The 24,353-nt window shown below is 42.3% G+C and overlaps 1 protein-coding gene across 7 annotated transcripts in view; it reads right to left on the bottom strand.

The window, feature by feature from the left end:
• Positions 1-1,194: 1,194 nt before the first annotated feature.
• The window catches only part of STX16 (syntaxin 16), a 28,776-nt gene continuing 5,617 nt past the window's right edge, over positions 1,195-24,353 (bottom strand). For 2 of the 7 annotated variants that reach the window (XM_036901881.2, XM_036901883.2), the window contains exons 2-8: positions 13,964-14,071; positions 13,396-13,536; positions 12,318-12,483; positions 11,182-11,273; positions 10,501-10,644; positions 9,176-9,256; positions 1,195-6,742 (exon numbers count right to left, since the gene is read on the bottom strand). In XM_036901881.2, coding sequence (XP_036757776.1) covers positions 6,638-6,742; positions 9,176-9,256; positions 10,501-10,644; positions 11,182-11,273; positions 12,318-12,483; positions 13,396-13,536; positions 13,964-14,071 — 837 coding nt within the window. In that variant the 3' untranslated portion in view covers positions 1,195-6,637. The other 5 variants (XR_008998034.1, XM_057503113.1, XR_008998035.1 and 2 more) reach the window with 5 other exon arrangements.

Here is a 24,353-nt window from a genome sequence, read left to right as displayed (position 1 = left end):
GGGTAAATGTTTATTTTGATCAAGAAAGCCTTTCTTTAGGGAAACCTTTACTTATAGGATCCTGGTAAGTAATATGTTTCTCTAGAACTTTGAAAATGATTCAGTCTTCAAAAACCTGAGTCACATTTTTTCCAGAAACACCCTGTGTAAAGCAACACATCTCTGTCATATCTAAATGAGGATCTTTTTAAAAAGTCAAAAAGAATCATAAATCTGTTGCTGAGGATTTTGGCTGCTGCACAGTATGAGGAAAAGTCTGGAGAGGGGAGGGGGAAGGAAAGCCCAACCAAAAATTATTAGGTTTCTTCAGGGTCAGGAGAAGGAAATTCAGTCCTTTTTTTCCCCCTAAATCTGGAAGGTTCCAAATTTCAGGCTGGTTCATAGTTATGGATGGAAAGCACTGAATTGGAGCAACCTTACTTATATCACAATACAGGTTAAACGCTAGGTGTGAAATAACGTGACTTACCCTTCTCAGTGATTTACAAAACTTGAGTGACATGCTAACCCAAACAGAGCAAAAAGCATTCCAATCAGGTTTGTGGTTCTCCTAACATCTTCATAAGTTCAGTGACACTTCGACATTACCTATGAGGGCCCTAAAAAGACATTTCAAAGTCTTTTCTTAGCATATTGGGGACACATGGTAAATATGCACTATGAAGTTCTACTTTGAAAACATGATTTGTTACATTATTACAAACTTGGCAACACTTGAACAGAGCAGGCTATACACCAAGAATTTCCTCTTTTTTCTTTACATGAGAAGCTCCTTTCCATTTCCCAATATTCTTGGGGCCAAGGGGAAGGGAGGACGGGAGGTGAGCAGGGCCAGCTGTGTGGTGGGACCAGGGCCCCCACGGGGGTGTGTGGGAATCTGTGGGACGGCAGCCAGCCTGGGGCCCCAACACGTCCGGGCTCCTGATCCACCGGCGCGGGAACCGCCGCTGGGCCTTCCGCTGCGCATTGTCGTGCAAAAGCATGCGACATAGGGCTCCACGAGGCATGGTGTAAATGCTGAAGTTCTGTGTGAATTTAATTATTAGCATGAACTGAAGGTACTGTCATTGTTTAACTCAGTCGACCTTTTAAATGGATAACCAACCTTGAGGCTTAATTGGATTTTAAAAAAATCAATTTCTAGTCATTGCATAGTGTGGAAATGAAGTGCTACATTCTCAGGCAATTGTTAAATCAGTTTTGCTCAAGACTATTTTTTATTATTTACCACGTTTAAAATGGCATTATCCATCTTGGTAAGCATTTTACACATACATATACCTTTCATAACCACGATATACACGTATGCACACCTAGTCATGTCACAAAAGAATCATTTTCTGTCCAGCAGCCGGCTTAGTCATCAGCTGCAATCTCTTCGCACCAATTACACGAAAAACTGAACTAGGGATAATGACATACCACTGTTTGCAAATCTCGCTTAGCCTCAGTCTGGTCTAATCTTCGTAATAATAAAAAAAAAATCCTTGAGGAAGCTTTTACCAAATCACTTCTTGACCATTAAATCTTTCTTGAAGAAGGTCGTTTAATTTTACGGAAAGAAATTAACAATTAAAATGGTATCAGCAGAAGTAGTCCTGGCCTGGAAATGAGAAAGCTGAAGAAGATTCTAGTCCGAGCCCCGGGTGAGCCCAGTGCAACCGCAGATCTCAGCATCCCATCTGGAAAAGGGGGCGCTTTCGTGAGGTGGAAGATCTCTTTGCTCAACAGCTGAGGCAACACAGGTCTATAATGGGTCTCAAGTCACAACATCAAGTTAAAAAGCATGTGATGCCCTCGGCACTTCCTCTGAGAAAGAGACCAAGTGATGCAAACCAGAGCCCTTTGGCCTCCATTAGGCCATCTAAAAAATGAGAGAAATAGTGATTATTAATGGCGGAATTTAGATGACTAAACGCAATTTTAGAATAATAGCTGACAAACAGAAAATACTAAACCCAGGGGTCTATTTTAACTAAGTCCGATTTAAATGCACAGTGTGTTGAATGCAGTCTCATTGAAATAGTCCATTTTAGCCAGATTGCGGAGCTGAGGCAGAGGCCCACACAATTCTTCTGAACAGTCCAGAGAGCTAATCTGGACAATTGAACAAATGATTATTTTCTTTTGCCTCAAATGACCAGATAATTGTGCACAAGGCTCTGCCATTTGACTCTGGAATGTCCCTTTGAGTTGTGAGAAGACCCAGCTGTGAACTGGTAGAAAGATGTCATGGGGTCAGGGACAGGAAGCATGCTGCCCGCTGTCTGACGGCCAGGTCCTCAGTGGGCCTGCCTCCAGAAGAGCGGATGGCCTCTCCACGGGCCCACCCGGAGTGCTCATCAGTTCACTCTAATACCCACAATTCTGAAGGTTTTTCTCCCCCTCCATTTCAAAACTAAACTAAACAAGATTAGAGGTGGCATCTGGGTTGTCATGGGAATCTGGGGAGAAGACAAGTTTTTAAGGGCTAACACACAGAGAGATATGTAGGTCAAGTCCACATTTCTGTGTAGGCACAGGGCTAAGTTCCAAAACGTAGCTAACATCAAATGATGTTCTTTAGTGTGCCTACCTAAATCTTAGAAGAAATGGAAACTTGTGACTAACCAATGAATTACCACCACCTGAGCAGTCCCACCCTTGCTACCCCAGCTAGTGAGCATCCCTGCAGGGAAAACATTACCAGGTCTCTCCATACGGTTCTCAAGTGTTTTGACTAGAATAGGGGATCCCAATGATCAAAATTAAGCCAGCATGTAGAAGAACATGCTGTCCTATCAAACTGAGATACAAATTATGCTAGGCTAGGTAAATTGTTTTGCTGGCTGCACGACAGACAGACCAGGAAGGATTCTAGGTTGCTCCAGTTTGGGGTTTTGCTCAGTTCTTAAGAAGGCTCACTAGATCTAGCAGGATACATCTACATACAACCTGTTCTACTGTCAACGTGGGCATTCAAAAGGAGCCACCCAAGGTCCCCACTCCCTCGCCTCCAGGCAAGTCACACCTTCAGGGCCAGGAGCCCAGCCTTCCAAGCTCTGCTCAACAGGCAGTTTCTGCTTGTAGGTGCACACACTTGTAGCGCTCTTTCAAGATTGGGCCACCAAACCTGTCAGTGACGTGACCCATGAGGCTTCCAGGCCTTGCAGGGCCTACATGTTGACGTCGCCACTTCCACAGCGGTCTCATCAGAGTGGAGGATTTCTCCAGTGTCGTTACTGCGGGCCAGAATGTTTCTGAAGCCTATTGCAAATGTATGTGCTTTGAGAGTGGATTTGATTCTCGGACAGAGTGAATGGCTGAGAGCAAGTCATGGGGGGAATCTAACTTCTAGTCAAAAACCAAGGAAAGCACACAGTAAGAGGTTGCTTCTTTTGTGCGGTTCATCAACAGATTCGAAGTTGATAGTCATAAACAGCAGCCGCCTGGTGGGCCTAATGCCCACCTTGCCGAGGTGACTGTCTGTAAAGACAGGATTGTATGGGGATCCACTCTAGTGTAGACCTATAGCCCCATCATGCCTTGAGGACACCTCCCCTGGAGCAGAGATGGGCGAGAGTTGATGCTTTGCATCACAAAACATCCCAGCCTTTGAGGAGAAGCCAGACACAGACCAACTCAAGGGGAAATACAGCCCTGGCTTCTGAGTTCAACTGGCAAACACTATCCCTAAGGTTCTCCATACGACAGGCTAGGAGATACTCAGTCATTTAGAAACCCAGGTCTCCTAGAGCCTGTGGCGTGAGAATTACTGCTCAACGAGGTACACATACTACAATTTTATTTGATGATCTCCAAATGTTTCTTGATTCATATATATATAAAGTATACATTTTCATAAGAGAAATAACTGTCTGCGTTTTAGGCAGTTTTCCTTTTTGTGTACTGGGAATCAAATAGATTGGTTCCTTTGAAAGTGTCCATTAGGTAGATAGATGGACTTTTCAGACATGGAGGCAAAGGCCTCAGACACAAAACAGTCATCACAGGCCAGGCCAGGCCCTCCTGGACCACGGACGCATTTGAAGAAAACACTGGCCCCGCTGTTAAAATCAATACTAGGGTTGCAGCTGTTCTGGAATCAGCATGATTTGCTTTATTGTACAAAAAGGTTCCAGGAACAGTAAATTCGTTTTAAAAAAGGACCCAAAAAGTCACGCTGGATAGAAGTGTTTCACTAATTGCTTTATTTAAGCACACAAGAAAAAAGTCTTATCTGACCAATTAGGTTGGAAGGGTTTTATTACCTTTAAGAAGCCATTAGCTAGGATAAAACACTGAAAACACTAGTGTCAGAACAAATAAATAATGCTCTCTCAATTAGCAGAGAAAGCGGTAGATCCGTTCAATTAGACATACATGCTTCACGCCCATGGCGAGCCAGCACCCCCAGCCCTCAAATTAATACAACAAAAGACAGCAGATTTTAGTTTTAACTGGGAAAGATCAGGAGCTTTGGAGCCCTGATAGTAAACATTTACTTTTCTCCTCTCCCGCCTGTTGGGCGGAGCCACCACAGGCCACATTACAGGGGGCAGGGGTGCCTGAGGAGCCTTCCCTGCTGGTCCTCTTCTCAGGGTGCATCCCAGGCGAGGGGAGGGTCTGCACACCATTACTAGTGTTCTTTATGAGCTCCAATGCTTCTGATGTTCCCCCCAGTAAAGGCTCAACAGTAAAGCACAGTGGTGAGGGGGCGCTCAGCCAGTCAGCGTGCAGGCTTAGAGGATGCTTCCTAAAGGGGCCAGGGAGGCGCAGTGCTTCAGCAGCTTTAACACCAGCCCAGCATCACCACGGCAGGTGATCCGGGAGGGGCACTGTGCGCCCAGTCCGAGGAGCCCCACTCCAAGCAGCCCCTGGTCTGACAGAGCATCTCAGCTCCACCACTGAGTTAAAATCCACTGGGACCAAAGGACACCTCTAGCTCCTCTTAAGATCAGTAGAAACCCCACATTTCAGGGGTGACCAAGGAGATGCTAGATTCTTATGCCCTGACCTTCTTTGTAATAAATAATTGTCAGGGAATACCGTATTTCCTGAAATGCCAGAAACCCCTTTAGATCATTCTACAGCCACATTAGCAGTAAGAAAATCAGGGGCTGCCTGGCGGCATGAGCAACCAGGGAAGGGAAGGCTGAGGCAGGGGTTTGAGTATTAAGTCCATGATCTGTTTAGATAACTTGAATCTCTGGACATGAGTTTAAATTTCTGGAAACAACTTCAAAGTCAATTCTAGAGAGACATTTTATGTGACTGGTCCAAATAAAGTGGAGCACATTTAATGAGATCATGCTCTTCTTGAACTTTTTAAGAGAAGTAAAAACAATGGAAAAGCTACCAAAAACTATACAGACCATTAAAACCATGCTGGTGTCTAAAGACCAATTAAAACAAGATAAAGTTCAGTTTTCAAAGTTATCATCACTTTCCACATTATTCTACAGTTCCTGGAATATATTTGAGCACCATATTAACAACATAGGTAAGTAAACAGCAAAGTCTGACTCCGGTGGACACGAACCAGGGATTTCCCGGCCAAGATGCTCACCAGCTGCAGGAATATGCCTACTTCCTGGGCATGTTAAGTGGCAATGGAAGAGCCAATAAATCAAACCAGTGATGGAATATTTTACTCTGAAATGGAGTGATGTTTGGTTAATAATTTGAGATCCACTAATCCTAAATGGGGTGACACATTTAGAATGGCCTCTGTGTAAATTCACAGTTCATTAGATGGTGTCTGGTCTGAACAGGTTATTATGTAGTTAGCATATAAGTAATGGATCGAGCAAGGATGGCTGGGGACGGTCACAGGACACACTGGCTGATGCTGGTGACTTTCATGATGCTGCCAGGAGTCCTCTTAATGTGAGGTTAGTTCAAATCACCAACTTTTAAATTTAGGTGGTTTTGCTTAGTAACCCCTTTGGTTTACAGTAGAAAATGCAGTGCACACATTTTAGTTGAGGAATACTCCATTTACAATTAATTTAAACTTATGAAGCTGTTTTAACTGGTCCATCTAAATGTGTTAATTAACATCAATGATGGTTTCTTATTTTTCACACTTTGTTACTCTGATCATTAACAGTGATGGAAAAGCTAAATTAAGTTAATGGGGGATGGATTATAAATTCTTAAGGGACTTCTCAGATTGTTTTCAACTGGAAAATATATAGGAAAGATGAAGAGGTATTTTTGCCTCTACTCACAAATTTTTGGTACCAAATTTCTTAAAAACCAGATGGTTTAAAAAAAATTTTCCAAAAATTATTTTAACATGCTGCTCAGACATGACTGCTAAAAAAATAGCATATACACATATAATATTGAACAGCTTGTGGAGTGCCTGTAAACATTCAACTCATTTTCTCTTTCTAAAAAAAATATATATTATAACTGATGATACAGAACCCAATCTCTATTCTGCAGCAATGTCAAAGGTCCTTACATTCTTAACAATGAAGGAAATACAGAAGCCCATGCCCCTTGCCGGAGCACGAGGGTGACGCGGAGTCCACGGAGACGCTCCCTGCCCCGGCGCGGGGCTGGGGCCCACCTCTGCTGCAGCCTGCGGGGTGCAGCCGAGCCCCGAGCCCCGGGAATCCACGCGCGTGGCACACAGACCCGACGCCGCTTAGCGAGACTTCACCGCCACGAGGACGACAATGAGGACAATGATGATGACAAATAATATTAAAATCACAAGCATCTTCCGATTCTTCTTTTGATACTGCTCTGCCTACAAAAAGAGGGGAAAAGGCAGTCATTTTCCCAAATATCCAAAATCAAGCTTTACTTGTTTCCAATTCCAGGCATCTGGTCTCTTCTGCATTACTGACATCACTGCTATGCTCAGGGCACATGATTAAAAGCCCTTCCGTCCATTCAATATATTCAGTCAACGCCAGTGGGAGAGTTCCTAGGCCCCGCAGCCCCCTATTTACCCTGGGTCCACTATACGACGCTTGGGATCCTCCATTAAGGTGAAGGTCAGCAGAAGCCAAAAATTCTGCCTTCGGGTCCAGAGGGACCTGCTCTCCTTTCTTCTACTCCCACTGGCCGCAATGGCCCACTTTTCAATGGAAGTCACCTTGGACACCGTCCTCGGGATGAATGCCCTCTTCCCTCATGGTGAAAGCCAACACCGGGTAAGGCTACACAGCCACGTTGTAGGGAACTGATGGCCCCAAAGAAGCTTGTTTTCTTCCTCCCCTGTATTTGGTAACAAGTGCACATTTCTCCTTTAAATGAAAATGGGGACATGCGCCCTTGGGTATCATGTGCAGAAAGAATCCACCTGAGATAAGTTCTCCCTGTGCTTCTGATGACACAACAGAGAGAAGTTTCCAGAAGCTCAACATCCCTATACTCTTCACCTGCACAGAATGGCCTGGAAGCCCAGTGGCCGCGGCTGAGTCACACCATGCCTACTGTGCAGAGACGCGAAAATGCCCCATGTCCTAAGGACTGACCCAGAGAGAGGAGAACAGGGAAGAGCTGTGGGGGGCCCCTGCCCGTGTCAGGGGCAAGCACCTCCTGAAGGACGAAGGGCGACCGCTCGGCAGACATACCCAAGATACCCAATCTCTTTTGTTCTTACTTCCATGTTCCCCACCAGCCTTCTGACTGGTAGCTGTGCCCCCTAAGTGAGCCTATACACCCACTGGGAACCGCTCACCAACAGGGAGGGAACATCAGGACAGCTAGGCTGACCTGTCTTGAGAGTCTGGCCTGTGTGAAGCGACTCCCAAGGCCCCACTGCCCTTAGATGAGCTGACTGCCCAGGAACGGCCAGCCGTGCCACAGACCGCGATATGACTGGAGAGGCGAGACGCAGCACACTTACTTTCTAGTAAGTAATCCAGAACACCAGGGGAGCCAGTACTAAATGATGTACTTTGAAACCTACCAAAATGATTTATAAACTAGAACCTAAAACAAAATTTTTAGTTCCCACTAGACTTGTACATTCCCACCAAGAAAGCTTTTCCTTTTACCTCTGTTATATTACAAAACATGTTTCACTAGTTGTTATTCAAGAAACTTCTCAGCCAATGCATAATTCAACAGCATATCAAAATGTGGGGATTATAGAGTGAGAAACTATAGTTTTCACTCTTTTAATACACAAGGCTTGATAACCAAGTGAATCTAAATGCTTAAGAAGCCCTCTGCACATACAAGGTGAGCCTGCCCTTTGTCACCATATGCTGGGGTCTCATTCTCACCCCACACGTGGCACCAAGCAGACAGAAGAGAAAGTGAAGGGTTTCCAGGCAGACCTGTGCAAGGGCTTACTTTTTGTTAACCTGACACTACTATTAGATGGGGCCATCTCTGCCACTGACAGCAGCTATTGTCAGATAAATGATACAGAATATCAGTGAATCAGAAAAATGCTTATTATATGGTTAGAAATACCACTGGGTCTCGAAGATACAAGGAAATGGACAGAATTTATATTATTTGTGAAGTATAAATATTCCTTAAAAAAATGCACCCATATGAGAGCCACTCAGCAGTGTATGTATGTTTCTCATAACTGATTGTTAAGATCTCCAACATGCTTTCCTCTGATTTTTAACAGGTGTCACAAAAATATTCCTGAATAGCCATCTCATCAGCAAAGAGTAAGACGGTTAACACTGTCACTTCAGCAAACGACTCTTTTCTCAAGGTGGTACACAGATAAACTGTGGTGATTAAAAGTGCAAATTAGATTTTTATCTTTGCCAGAATGATTCCCCACGAGCAATTCATCAGAAACGTGTCACAACGAGAGGCCTGAGTCAGCAGCAGCAAGCAGACGGCGCTCCACACACATGCGGCAAATGCCCCTCCAACTGCCTTCCCAAAGCAAGGGGACTCAAGAGAATGGAACATCCTTTAGGGGAGGAAACTGCTATTCTTTCAGAATTCACTGTCACAAATGGGAGTCCTCAGCAATTTCAGATCCAAGTGTGAGGTGCACCTGAAATCACTAACTGCCGTAAAATGACCACAGTGCACACGGCTGGCTTGTGAATGAAACGATTTTGCGCATTTTCATGCCACTATGTTGAAGGCTGACAGCAGCTCAGGCTGAAGGCAGTGGCGATGAGTGCCCTCCCTTCAGCCCTTGCTGTTTGGTAGCAGTCCCTCCAGCTCTGCACTGCCGGAAGGTGGGCATTACCTTGTGGAGCTGCTTCAGGCCGGCTTCAGTTTTGATGCAGGACTGTTCAACATTATAGTCGATTCTATCAAGGACAGTACCCTGAGCAATAAACAGAAGTTACAATCAACAACCACACCTAGGAAAACTGAACTTCAAAAATGAGATGGGCAAATTGCAGCCGTCCTTCCCCTACAGGATTACCTGCCTTACTTCACTGTGCTGCAGGGCAGGCTGCAGGCTCCAGGCCCCGGCCTCCAGCAACAGGAGGCCCTCAGTGGCAGAGGGCTGCCAGGTGCAATCAGGTCCAGTTCATGAGGACGACTGGCAAATCAAGGTTTCTTTTTTGGATTTAGCCACTACAGGATATGCCATATTCAGACTTTTTGGGGCTTTAAAAATACATGGTTCGGTGGAAAAAGGCTCTGAATGGCAAAGGGCTAGCTTCTGTGCCCATTTGCTGCTTAAATACTTGGTTCAAGTAAGCAGAGAATGCCGGTTTAGCCAGACCCAGTTATGATTAAGCCTGGAAACTGACTACTATGTCTATAAATGTCAACACAGGTCTCCAGGGTCAGAGCAAAGATGGTAGGCGCCAACCCACCATATAAAATCACACATTTGCCTCGAGGAGAATTTTAATTGTTTAATCTGTTGGTTCAAATAGGAAGACGGGAACACTGGGCTATATGGCAGAACAGGGCTCTTAATGGAAACGTGCTGTATCAAAAGAGACAGCGAGAGCAGCTCCTTGGGAGCTGCGGGAGTAACTAATGTAACCAGATCTTCCACAGCCTCAGCTCCATTCTACAGCTGGTTTCAGGGGGGATCAGGACCCAAATCCCTGCTGGCAAGATAATAAAATACCTAATCAGATTTTAACAGTGAACAAACAATCTAATTCTACTTGAAAGCTAGTGCTTGCAGTCGCTATTACACAATAACCTGCCAAAATTAGAAGGGAAACCTTATCTATTACCAGAATCACTGCTGAGCATGGGCAGAATTAACCAGACCCCCAAAGTAGGTAGGTCTCATGAGCACCCTTGGGGTGTGGGCAGAGAATATGAGAACTTCTACTGACATTTATTTTTTTTTATTTGAAAAAAGGCTCATTAGTATTTTTATAGGAAAAGATGGATGTTTTATAAGAAAGGATTATATATTATATAATACAATGTGTATACATACAAATATATGTAAATGTGTGTAACCCCCATACACACACACACATTAGGGGAATAGGTTTGAATTTTTTTCCTGACAGCAGTGCATAATCAAAAGTTTGGAGAAAGACAGCTTTTCTGGGAGGAAACCCCATGGATGAGGCAGGTGAACACACGTACCTGTTCTACAATCATTGCTCCTAAGTCCCTAAATATTTCATTTAGGTCGGAAATAGACTGTACCATCTGGCGAATCTCCCGCTCCCTCTCCTCCACCATCAGTGTATTCTGCTCCACCAGCACTAACTGGTCATCTGTAAAACTCTAGCAAAACAAAAGAGGACAGAATTTGTATGTTAGATTTTTTTTTCCCTCACAAAAGGTATGGTGTATTGTTTTAGATACAATTTAAAGAAAATGAATTCCGAAAATATTTCTATGAAGTGCGTAAACAACATAGAAGTGCTTGTTTTTCCCTAGCAGGAAAGATCCAAGCTCCCCAAACAAGCGAGATCTAAAGCACGGCTGGAGCCCCACCTCTGCAGCTAAGCAGGGGGTGCGGCAAAACCACAGGGGCCACTCTGCATTCCTCTGGGTTCCCCCCAACAGTGGGGTGCGCAGACTGGTCTTCAGAAGGTTCTGGAAGGCAGATTACAAGGTCTCCCTTGGCCTCTGGAAAGGAAGAAACAGTACAGCCTCCATGACTGTTCTTCCACCTGCTGCAAAAGTGACCTGATGGATGACGTTCGAGTCAGGCAGCTCTGATCCATTTGCCCTGCACGGAAGCTAAAGGTCCATGAAGAGAAGGAAACAGAATGGAGGCAAATGCACAGCAGCCAGTTTTGCAGTCCCTTCACGTACCCGGTCATAAAGAGCATTATCGTCTCCATCATCCATTAGTGGTACTGATGTATCAAAAAAATGCTGGGATCTTTCCTCTCGATTCTTCATGCCTATCATAGATAGGAATTCACTTTACTCGAGTATGTAAACCATCCTGGTTCCACTACTGAAAAGGGGAACCTAGAGTAAAACTCAACAGTCAAATGGAGATATTCTTAGCAGGTTTAAAAGAAGCCTATCTCCAGAGGTGGGGGGAAAGTAAAGGATTATAAACATACAATAATACGCAAGCAATTAGGTTTATTCAAGACAAAAATCACACTGTAAATGTGTACAATTCACTTGATGACAAGTGAATGACAAAACAAAAATGACACTTAAAACCATCTGAGAATCCCTAAGCGAAGCAGAAATATTTAATCTAACTGCTGCTATAAAACATTTTTTTTAAATCAATATTTCTCTCTAGAAGCATCTCTAGTAAGAATTCCAAATGGCTCTAATCAATTTTTAGAAGTAATAAAACTAACATACAAATATACCAGTTGTCAGACGGAAGGAGAACTAGGTTTTGTGGACTAGGTGGGGAGATCATTGATTACAGTGGCAATAAAGGAAAAACCAGTTCATAGGGCAGCTGGGTGAGACTGTGGCTGAAACCTAACTTTATACTGTTTAGGAGGAAAAAGCCAGGCTGAGGAGACCATGACTGCCAGTACAGGAGGTACTTAACCTACTCCCAGAAAATTGTTTCCAGGCCTCCCCAAATACTTCAGTTGCTATGTAAATATGGAGCCTTAACGTGATTACAAGCATTTTTTTTTACTTAGCAGCTTTCCTTACCCCAACACCTAGATTTTTAAAATGTGCTCAATGTTATTTTCAAGTTCCTTCAGCTAAGCACGGAGTTAAGTTTTGTTTTCTTAGAGGCAAACCATTCTGATACCCCACCTTCAGCCTCAACTGGGGCACTTTGCCCAGAGGGGAGCCTTCCTTTTGTTGTGTACAGAAGGTGTGAATGTGCTCAAAAGCCAGCAATGAAAGGAACAGGACAAAACGAAGGCTAGAAGCAAAAAAGGAGGGTGAAAACAAGAAGGAGTCTGTGCTCGCTGTGACTCTTACCCCAAATCCCTCAAAGCGCTGGCAACACTCACGTTTGAGGTAGCCTGACTGGGCGCGCCGGAAGCCGGTGGAGAGCTCCTGCAGGGACTGTGCCAGGGAGGCCACCACGTTGCCGAGGAGCCGCGCCTCCTGCGTGGAGCAGGTCCTGCGGGCCCGGCTGGGGAGAGCCTGCACGGCCCGCTGGCACCTGTGGAAGAGCTGGGAGAGCAAGCCCGGGGCTGAGCCAGGAGGGAAGGCCGCGCGCGCTACCGCCCCGGGTGAGACGCAAGGTGCTCGCTGCACAGTCCAGTGTGGAGAAAGTTGGGTAGGTACTAGCAATCTGAGGCTTACTTCACACCCACAGAAAGACGGAACCCGATCTGAACAACTGCTGCACACGTGTGTGCTGTGCGCTGGCCACTGAGCACAGACTCACACTCCCGTATCAGGAATCCCTCCATTAGGGCGTTTCTTCTGGTTTAACCCCTACTACCGCCCTAGGAGGCAGGCATTACTACTACTGCTCCCATTGTCTAGGCAAGAACGCTGGAGCCGGAGGGATTAAATGAGAATCATGCCACTTTTACATGGCTAAGAGTCAGGACTCAGACATTACAACACCCTTCCCACATGCCTGCTCTGTGGTCATTAGCACCCAGGAGATTTAAACAAATAAAAAATGTATAAAGTTTAAACACAAGTCACATTATTTAAAAATTACTCAAATTTAGCATTTTACAAGGAACTTTTTTAGGATACTAAGATACTCCGTCTAGGGCAATAGCGCCACATCTTTTCAATTATGAAGATCATTTTTTAACATGAACAAATTTTAAGACCTAGTATATATCAGCAGTTATGTATTTAAAATCAAATGATTGAACACAGTAATTCTGAGTTTAATTTGTAAATCAATCACAGTCCTATCTACCAAAACTGAAGAACAGTCCCGCTTCAAAACACTGTGGGCACACGCTGAGGAGAGTGCAGGGCCTCTCTGCCCCTCTGTGAGCTTAAGACGGGAAAGGGAGCTCTAGGAAACTGGTTTGCAATCTCATTTAGGATGCACCACATTCTGGAGAAGGCTGGGAAAGATGCCTTTCCCACCTGGGGATCCACTGCCACCCTCACCTGGGTGATCTCTTGGGTGGTGATCTCGATGGCATGCTCTTGCTCACTGCTGTCATCCAGGGTGGGTCTGTTTAAATGCTGGTCGTGAAGGCTGGCTAACTCCTTCATCTTCTGTTTAATCCGGCCAACATCGTAGTGTATCTAAACAAATGAAATCACCAGAACTCCACAGACGCCTGCCAGGTATCTCTCTGCCTCCAAGACCATAAGCTATGCTCGGAGTACAGAATTCAGTCTCCAGCCAACCTGCAGGCTCACTGATGCATGAGCCACTTTTAATTCAAATCACCAGAAATTCAGATTCCACTCCTTGTTATGTAGGTCTTCTATTTTTTTCTATAGTTCAGGTAGCTACAATCAAAGCCAAAATCATAACACACACACACACACACACACACACACACACAACCTTGTTGTGGTGTGTAAATGGAATAAATCTAAATAAAGCTAAAATATTTCCAGGGACATGCATTCAAGTGTAGCCAAATCCATTTTTAGGGCAGATAGCTTAAAATATGTTAATGTCATAATTAAAAATAAGATAGTGTGAAACTAACATTCAACTTACTTCATTCACTCCATCCACCCATTTAGGAGGTGACCGTTTTGTCACGCCAATTGCTGCTTCTGGATCTAAGCTTATGCCTGACACCAGAGCCATACGGTCGTCAGCAAGCTACAGGGAAATAAAGGGACATCAAAAAGATCACTCAAGTCCGATCCGGGTAAGCACAGTCTTATTCCCGCTTAAGTGCTGCGCCCTAAGGAGATACAGACATGAAGGAGCAAGTGCGCCTGCCAGCACCATCGGCCTGCTTTGGTGCTGCTGAGATCTGCAACTGCTTTCCTATCTTTTCATGCACCAGGTCCTACCTTCCTTAGACATAACTTGTGAACATGAATTTGACTTGATCTGAAGTGTAATAAAAAAGGCAAGAAAGACCCTTAAAAGAAAGACCTCTCAGTACTAGTGCTATGATAGATGGTCATGAACCTCAACAATTAGTGTGATTAGACACAGTCTGAAAAAATAGACCAGGCTGTAAATGGAACTAACATAAAATTTTCAATAGTAGGAAAGTATACTACATACATTTAACTTATTTTGGAAATAGGACTGATCCAGCTATCTTGGTTGCAAGATCATTAACCACGTGTTAAAATGTGTGAAAGAATTGCCTAAAATCGTTAGCAAATTATCCACCATTTGGCAAAAGCAATCCTTAAAATCTCAATGCAATCTTATAGTGTTGTTTCCCTTCTTCTGTTAAAAATGCCCATAAGGCAACATTTTCACTTTCTTTGAAATGATATCGATGGTTCTTGTTTATTTTACCTATATAATATGCTGCCTTAGAAAGCCTTTAAGAATGGGAGGGAAATCATGGGTTTGGCTCAGTTAAGCTGTTCTCTTGCCTGGAGGCAGCGAACAGGTTGAAAGGATCGCAAAGTGCTTGGAATTTATAAATGCCAGCTTCCAAAGATCCAGATGATGATCAAAAAATAATGGAAAACAGCATATAAAACTCTGTAACACTCTGTAAATTTTGCAAATCACACTGCAGAATGGGGTGAAGAATTTATATTGCTTTTCTTCCCTCTTCCCTGAATTTATCTAAATTAATTTTTTCATTCATTCAGCAAATACTCGTTTGCTTTACTAACAATAAAGGAACAAGACAAAATTTAAAAATCCACAGATGAAGGGGAAAAATATAAGGAAAAACCTACATAAAACAATTCTTCAAGTAATAAGCTCTAAATTCCGATCAGAGTTTACAGCAAAATTCCTAGCAGCAAATGAGCATCTTGCACCTGCCTTCTGTTCACTCCGGGTGGAGTCCTGCACCCGCTTGCTTAGGGCACTCTGAGTGTTCAGAAAGCCCATCTTATGCAACGGCCACACTGAGGGGACCAGAATCCCAATAACTGCCCCCAGAGTGTCTGTAAGTCATGACTAAGCCCACCAGCGTCTGCTGCCGGGGACCCTGCAGGCCCAGGGAGTCATTTCAGGTCTTATTAAACAAATGGTGTGTCATCCAACCTGCATTCTCTTGGGGCTCTGAGTCCATGATGTGGTATTTCTCAACCACTGCCACCTTGTTTGTTTTTAAGAGTTCACTAATAGGAATTCTACATTCTTTTTATTATTTTAATCCTCACAAAAACTGGGTGAGCTAGGAACTGTTTATTCCAATCTATAAATGAGGAAATTGAAACTCAGCAAAGTTAAGTAGCTTGCCGAAGGTCACAAAGCTATTAAGTGACAGATTAAAACCTAGGCCTGCTGACTCCAGAAGCCCCATCTACTCCACAAGCTGCCAATCACTTTGGCAGGCCCATGAAATATAACTGCAATTTGCTAAGAAAATGATCCAGAACAACAAGCCTTCAGATTAAAACAACCAAAATGCAGTCCGGACTCCCCACCAACTGCACCGGGACAGACTCTGGGGCTGCAAATAAAGCAATGCAAAGTGGCCCCTCTCACCAACCACCTGTGGCTGCCGGGACCAGTGCAGACCGGATCTTACACAGAGCAGGCACACACAGTGAGAGACAGAGCTGTTATTCCTTAAATTCCTGCTCCAAAGTCACCAAAAAAGTGTGCAACTTTGTGAGGGCACATGACCGAGACAGAAGCACAAACCATGCGGCCAGGGACTGCCCGTCTCTGCCCTTCTAGAGCAGAACCTGAACTTAAACCTCTGTTTACACAAAGCAAAACCCCAAATGCTAAGGCACAGATTTTCCGCTATGCCAGCTTATTATCTAATCCACTATTATTATCATACCATATTTCAATAGACTAATAATAATTTGTTTATAGTTTTTAAACTCATGATCTTATTTTGTACTGTTTTACTGTTTACAGATATACATTAAACTAAAAAAGATATAGAGATGGTATTTATCTAAACTTATCAACATAGAAATTAGTATCAATTTATCTGAAAAAAAGAGAAATTATAAATCATGTGTGCTCACTTAAAGTTGATTCAACTCTTCTAAGCAATACTTAATTTTATACAATAGATGCATTCTCACCCAAAATGCATGTACACCAGAACGGGGTCAAAGACATTCTCCTTAAGTGTCCTAAGGAAGCTTGCTAATTACGAGATCCCTATATAGAGGGAGCAGACAGCAGCCCATTGAGCTGGCCTCTGCTCCCCCACACACTGTATCAGGACTTTGCCAGTGAACAGCTGATTCCTGGGGACTGCAAACTTTAAATATGGAATAATTTGTCCCCTTTTTGGTACAGTATAGCAATAGTTCATCATGATAAAGAAATGCAGCCCTACTCAGAAGAAATGTGGCATTTATTTTACTGGTATGGATTTGTAATTTTAAAAAAATACAATGTTTTGGGAAAGAAAAACATAATTGAAGATAAATGTCGGTTATCTGAAATGGAAACAAATATGAACATAAGAAATACATTGTAAGTACAAAACAAAATTACCCTTGCAACTTCAGAACCCTCACTTCCCATTTGAAAACACGTTTTCTTATTTTTTTCAAGATCCAGGATATATCAGTTTTTGAATTGCCATCTCAGTCAATGCAGACCTTAAAAAACTGCAGACTTGTAATTCTCTTTACTAATCCTTGCTGAATTTCAACTTAGCACCCCTTCCAAATACATGATGTTGGTCATTAAAGCTTTTCTTAAATGAACTCGTTCTTATGAAGTAAAAAATCTTTCCATATTTTTTAAGTAAAAATTATTCTTAGAATTCTTGTCTCTCTGATTTGTAGCCCTGTCCTCCAAGAACTATGGGGGTGCTATCCTAACCCAGAGTCATCTAACTCAACTTCGTCAGTGCAGGAAAGTTCCAGGGGCTGCTCAAAGCAGCACACCCAAGTGTCTTCCTGCCAGTCCCACTGAAGGTATCTTCTGTCCTTGATTCACCTGAGACATTGACATGTGTAAAGAGTACCAGCCAGTATGGACAAGTTCTTGATCTATGAAAGAAACATACACATACACTCACATAAATTTTGCTGTACCAAATATATAGCCTTCCTACTCCTATAGAACTCTGCCTTTACAAGAAGGCTGATGTGATGCACTGTTAAGCCTCCATAGAGATTAGAAAAGTCTGGCAAATGTCCCCCTCCACCCCACCTAAAAAAAATAATAAACTAAGTTCAGTCATAATTCATTGGTCATAAGAAACAATACTGACGGTTGCCTACAGCAATGAACATTTAAAAAGTCCAGAAGCGATGCTAAAAATTATAGCCTAGCAACTCTCACTTCCATGAGATGATCTGGGAACATGCATGATGAAGTCAGGCCACAAGCCTAACTCCCTGGGCTCAGGGGCTTGATGATTTCGCTAACAGTCATTAGGCTCAAGAAATCTCGGTTCTTTGAGGAAGGGAGTAAGTACGTGAGTAAGAGAATCAGAGATGCCAGACTACAGTTTTTTTTCAAACCTGTGATTGCTCTAAAACAGTGATTACTGTTTGTGATCACAAGAAATGTTCAAAATACACTTTTTTAAATGTACAAAAAAAGAGAGAAATAAAAGATCTGTAAATCATACTACCCAGATATAAATATTGCTAGTTTCATTTATTTTTCTGTTTCTCAACTGTTATACACACCCTTAAAAAAACCATAAGTGGAGAGCAGCAACTCTACACCCTGTCAGTGCTGTGCCTCTGCTGACGTGCCCTTTTCAGTCCCAACAGCAACCCTGTAAGGGAGCTGCCCCCGTTTGCAACTACCCAGCCAGTTCAGAGACTTTCTCAAAACTACCCTCATGTCCCTAACTGTATCACCTTGCCCTCCCCAGGCTATGTGGTTTGGGAGCTTGACATTTATATTTTGTAATTTTTAAATACATCCTATTATGAATTTTAAAACCCAACTATTTGGGAGGTGACTTTTGCTACAGAAGGGAAAGTAGATTAGAGCAGAGAACAAAGGATGGCCAGACACTTCTCTGGACAAGAGAGTGAATGGTAGGTAGGCTTCCTTCTCAGGGGACACCTTAGTTAACCTTAATTAGTATTCTGGAGAAGAAAGAAGAGTCGTTTGTATCCCCGGGGGGCAGATTTTCCAGTTAGTCTAAGTAGGAGTATGGGTAGACTGCAGAAAGCTCCTCAGTGGCTTGACTCTGGGAGGCCCAAGTGATGCAGTCAGGGAAGTTTGTTCAGGCCTCATTTACAAAGAGGTGGGCTTCCATTTAACCCCACACCCAGAGTTGGGGGTCGCTTTTACTATTCCCAGAATACAGTGACTTGAAGCCCTACCGCAGCCTTGGTGAAGCAAGGGTCTGGACACTATTCCTGATGCAGCCCCAGCTCGGCACCTGGCACTTAGTAATAATAAGTATACTTAGTAGTAATAAATATAGCTGAATGAGTCAACAGTAAGTGGATGGAATGAATGAACGAAGTAAATAAAGTATCATGTACAATTCTGGAAGCTACTCTTCATAAAAGATACGACGATTCTGGACAAAGGACAAGGGCCAAGTGAACTGCTCATGGGATGAGGTGGCCATGAGTACCCATAACAGAAAGACCAGGCTTTGAGTTCAAAGAATTCTAACAGCACATGAGGGTTGTGTGTAGAGAGAGTGGCTCCCCATTCAGGGTCCCTGGGCACAGACTGTGGAGACCCCCTTTAAGCACAGAATCTAAGAGTAAGAAATGTAAAAGGGCTGTGTGGTTCCTACACTGGGTGGCCAGTTTCTGGAACTTGTCTGAAACAGGAAGTAGGAAAGACTGGAAATCAGTTCAGATGGCAGACCCCTAAGTCCATACGACCACTGATGTGCCCTTCGTGGAAAAGTGCTCAAATGCTTCTTCAACTGAAGTTGTTAATAATTGTTTGCTATCATATACTTCCTTTTCGGGGTCCCAAGTCCCATACTTACAAACTGCTCGGTAAGGGGTAACAATCTATCCTGAAAGGCCTGCTCGCTAAGGCCCCAAACCGTAATGCTGTAGAGTCTGCCCAACAAATCCTCCCGCGTCTACTGGGCCCCAGAGAGGCCTACATGTTGTATGCGAGCTTAAGTAGAGCCCAGGACCCAGGCCAGGTGCTGGCGAGAGGTTCCTGAGGTGGGCACAGCTCAAGGGACCACCATCTAAAAGTAGCTGTTTTTAAATACCAAGTTTTTTTTTTTTTTTTTTTTTTAGATAATTATTTTTTATTGAAGGGTAGTTGACACACAGTATTACATTACATTAGTTTCAGGTGTACAACACAGTGATTCAACATTTATATACATGATAATTCTAAGTACCAGCTATCACCATACCAAGTTGTTACAATATTTTGACTATATTCCTTATGCTATACATTACATCCCGGTTGCTTATTTATTTTACAATTGGAAGTGTGTACTTTTTCTTGGTTGTTGTTGTTAGGGCATCTCTCATTTTTATTGATCAAATGGTTGTTAACAACAATAAAATTCTGTATAGGGGAGTCAATGCTCAATGCACAATCATTAATCCACCCCAAGCCTATTTTTCGTCAGTCTCCAATCTTCTGAAGCATAACGAACAAGTTCTTACATGGAGAACAAATTCTTACATAGTGAATAAGTTACATGGTGAACAGTACAAGGGCAGTCATCACAGAAACTTTTGGTTTTGCTCATGCATTATGAACTATAAACAGTCAGTTCAAATATGAATACACATTTGATTTTTATACTTGATTTATATGTGGATACCACATTTCTCTCTTTATTATTTTTAATAAGATGCTGAAGTGGTAGGTAGATACAACATAAAGGTAGAAAACAGTTTAGTGTTGTAAGAGAGCAAATGTAGATGATCAGGTGTGTGCCTGTAGACTATGTGTTAATCCAAGCTAGACAAGGGCAATAAAACATCCACATATGCAGAAGATTTCTCTCAGTACAGGGGGGGTGAGGTTCTAAGCCTCACCTCTGTTGATCCCCAATTTCTCACCTGATGACCCCCCAGCGACTGTGCCTGTCTTATTAAATACCAAGTTTTTTAAGTGACAAAAAGGAACACGTGCACATGGTCTAAAAACCAATGTCCAACCTAAGAAAAGGGTTTGCAATAGAAAGGATGCTTCTCTTCCATCCCAGACTTCTCCTGGAAGGCATCCACTATTTACAGTTTGTGTCTCTTTTCAGAAATTTTCTAAGTATACACAAGCATAAATGTGAGTTACTTTTCTTAAAAAAAAAAATAAGAGGCAGGAATCGCATTGTTCAGACGGTTTTGCATCAGACTCCTTCCCACTTAGCCGTGTGTCTGGGGCTCACTCTGCGGCCGCCCTCACTGAGAGACGGCATTCTTCAAAAGGTATGGAGAATGAGAGACGCTACGTAATCCACCCAGTTCTCAGTGGAAGATGTTCAGGTTGTTCCCCATCTGTTATTATCAACCAGTTAAGGTTTTTAGAATTTACAGATGGGTCTTAACCCACTGGTCAGGAACCCTACTGGTTTTGAAGACATTCACTCTAATCCCACCTCTCTGTTCATACTTATAAATTACAACAAACAAAAAGAAAAAACATTCCCCACAATTACTTTTTAAAAGACCTACCCTCAGGAAAAATATTTTTACTCCTTTACCATTGAAACAGATAATAGAAATACAAAATTAACAATCAGTTCAATCTCCCTTCCCTCCCTTTATTAGCGCTACTAGAACAAGAGCTATGAATATGCACTCTCTCCATCTCAGGGTGAATTGCTACTAAGTAATGAAAAGGCCAGAAGCGCGCTGCTAGACGGGGCGGAGGGGGACCATGCAATGATTAGCTCAGGCAGCACACACACAAGTTCACCGGCATCATCCCCACACGGTGACCTGAAGACGCCTAAGCCCATCAGTGGCTGTAAGTCCTACTTCCTTAGGGCTCCCGCATACATCCTGTCCTCCTACACTACACCTGAGCATCTCACTACACATTTCTCAGAAATCTAGGGAGTTACACACATAATTCTAAAAACAGTCTAGCTTAAGTTCAAGGAAATGTTCAATCTTTACTGCTTTCAAAGTTGGGACATTTTCTCAAGAATAGGAAATAATGTGCCTAAACCATTCTCTAAACATCGATTTACCTGGTATGAAGATATATCAAATAAATCCTAAGCATTAAATTGTTAAACACAACTATAAGTAATCAAAACACATGCTAAGATATGTGTAAGCTGTTGGCACTTTAAGTATGACCAAAGACTTCAAATAAGCAAGCATAATTTTATTAACTAACATACAAAAATATTCAAAATACGATACCTCATCCAGCTCCTGAAGAGATATGTTGTTCCCATCAGCCCCATCCAGATTTAGGGACAGCAGGAAGAAAGGAGGATGGGGACAGACAGACAGATATGGTATGGTCAGTTGAGGAAACACTGAGATTTCAAGCAACTCTGAAGTCAACTAAAAACAGAGATCCACTTGACCAAGGCATTTAAAAAAATCTCCCCCTCCCAATTCTTCCTTTTTTAAAAAAAAAAGAGACAAGATATATTTTTTATTTGTATTTACTGTGATTGTTGTTTTGGTAAATGAAAGAGGAAACAAACAAACAATAGTTATAAAAATTAAAATACAATAGAAACAAAACACTTGCTTTAGTTTCGCTAAAATATAATACTCATCAGTTCATAAATATCAAATTACCACATATGATATTCTAAATTTCCCTTAGGAAGATAAAATACACAGCAAAACTAAGATGTAATTTTACCATGTCAAATAAGTGCATATTTTAACATGTAAGCCAGCCCTGCAAATGCAGCAAAATTAGAAAATGAACAACCCACAAAATCGTCTATGGTTGTATTCAGGTAATATTTGAGTGACCACATATGTAAGGTCTCTGCAAATTCAACTCTGCAGACACGGCTTTACCCGTGGTAATAAGCGAGCCGAGAGACCACTCTTCCCGGAGAGAGACACAGGTGGTAAAAGAAAAGAAAAACTCTTCCCATTTGCTTGGCATATATTATTATTAGTCTAGAAAGCAAATTGTTATTTAAAAGCTATTATAAAAGCAAGTAACAAAACAAAAAGATAAAGAGATGTTTTTAAAGGGGGAGTAGGAAGGAAAAAGCACCAGCAGGCAGAGGATTAAGTTTCAATTTAAAATTAAAGGTTCTTTTTAAGATGAACACGGAACTCTTTTTCTCAACAGACATTTGCTGATGATAGATAATCTAAACAACTAGGTTATTATTATTTTTTTTTTACCATATTGATCACTGAAGTAATTAGTGGTGAATTTCAATTATCAGCTGTGTTGATTTTTTTATGCTTAGTAGTAAATTTAGAAAACAAAACACATAATTTCATTATTTAAAAATTAATAGTACAAATGAAACTGGTTTATCAGGGCCAAAATATTATTAAACAATGACAGCAATAAAAATGTAATCAAACAACACTCCTCCGTGTAAAAATTCAATTAGCTGACATTATAGAAAGCTACAAGTCCTCTTCAGTCCTACAACTGGCTCTGAGAGCAAAAGAGACAACATTTACACACATACCCTGCCATAAGAGTAGTATTAGAAGATATTAATAGAGAAGATAGTGTCAAATGGAACTCTGACTTACTTTTTACTTTAAGAAAAAGGAAAATTTTTATTTTTTAAAAGCTTAACGTTTTCAGCAAGAAAGCACTGAAGTGTTTTTATGACTAGAACAAGCCAAGGCAGAACACCTAATTTCAGTATCTTAGTCTACACATCTGGCTGTTTCATAGCAGCCCCTCAGCTTCTTACCTTTGAACAAAGTATTGCTGCAAACCATGGCTAAGATCTCTGCTGCACATGGGCCTGTCTTTGTGATTATTAACCAAGCACACACCCTGACCTTTTGATTTCTACAATTATTAGTTGATAAGAGGTGAAATCAGAATTAGGGACTACATACGGCTCTCTTTTTACAAATAAGAAAACCAAGCTTCAGAATGTGTAAGTGTATTTTCCCCTCCCTCCCCATTTTGCTATTTAAAAATGGAAGGCTTTGAAAACTCCTGCCACCAAATCACCAGAAGACTTGAATTAAAACATTTAGAACTACCATCAGGAAAAATCAGAATACAGCCAGATGAAGACATGTTACTACATATCAGCACCTTCTAAATCTCTATAATGTCTATATCCAGGCTTTTGACCTGCCAAGGGCACACAATCAAGCAAATACTGAAAACTCCAAGTAGCATGTGGAATAGTCTAAAAACTTCCTACATAAAACTGAAAAACAAGTGGAAACTCATCTGTGTTTACTCAGGAAGTTTGGAAAAGTTGAGCAAAATGAGTTGGAAATACAGGTCTATACTATAGTGATATTTACTTTATTTCCGTTACTGCCAAAATAGAAGTTTGCTTCACTTTTATCCAACAAAGTTCCCTTATTCTCAAGTAGGCCTCACTGCTCAAACGGAATCTTTCGAAGCAGAAAAGCAAATAGATCTAAAGAGAAATATACAATGATTTCATACTTGGATTGTAAAGACAGAGAACTAATTTTCCAACAGATTCAGTGTGGACTAAAACTTAGAACCTTCAATATGCAAGTTCAAATTGACTCTGTATGGTTGTAAAGTGAGATAAAGAAAGACAGCATCTTATTGTAGGGAAAAAAATTTTAAGCAGTGGGTCCTTCTTTTTTCCAGGACCCACAGCACGAATACAGGTGAAAGAAGCCAGCCGCTGGTGGCCCAGTAGGTGAGCGCAAGGCTCTGCAGCCGGGTCTGCCGGCGTTCCCACTCCCAGCTTGCAGACTCTTCAGGTGGGCAACACTGAGCAAGTTTTCTGCCTCCTCTAAGCTTTAGCTTCCTCATCTGTATCATGAGAAAAGCAACAGCATCTATTTGGTAGAGTTCTGTGAGGATGAAAGGAGGTTGCATATAGAAATGGCTTAGCCCAGTGCCAGGCACATAGTAAGTTCTCAATAAGTCTTAGCTAATAAGTACAGTCAAGACT

Source organism: Manis pentadactyla, chromosome 5 (assembly GCF_030020395.1).
Source record: "Manis pentadactyla isolate mManPen7 chromosome 5, mManPen7.hap1, whole genome shotgun sequence".
Classification (NCBI taxonomy): Eukaryota; Metazoa; Chordata; class Mammalia; order Pholidota; family Manidae; genus Manis; species Manis pentadactyla.
Note: the sequence above shows the minus strand (reverse complement) of the source record. Positions and strands in the feature narration are given on the sequence as shown.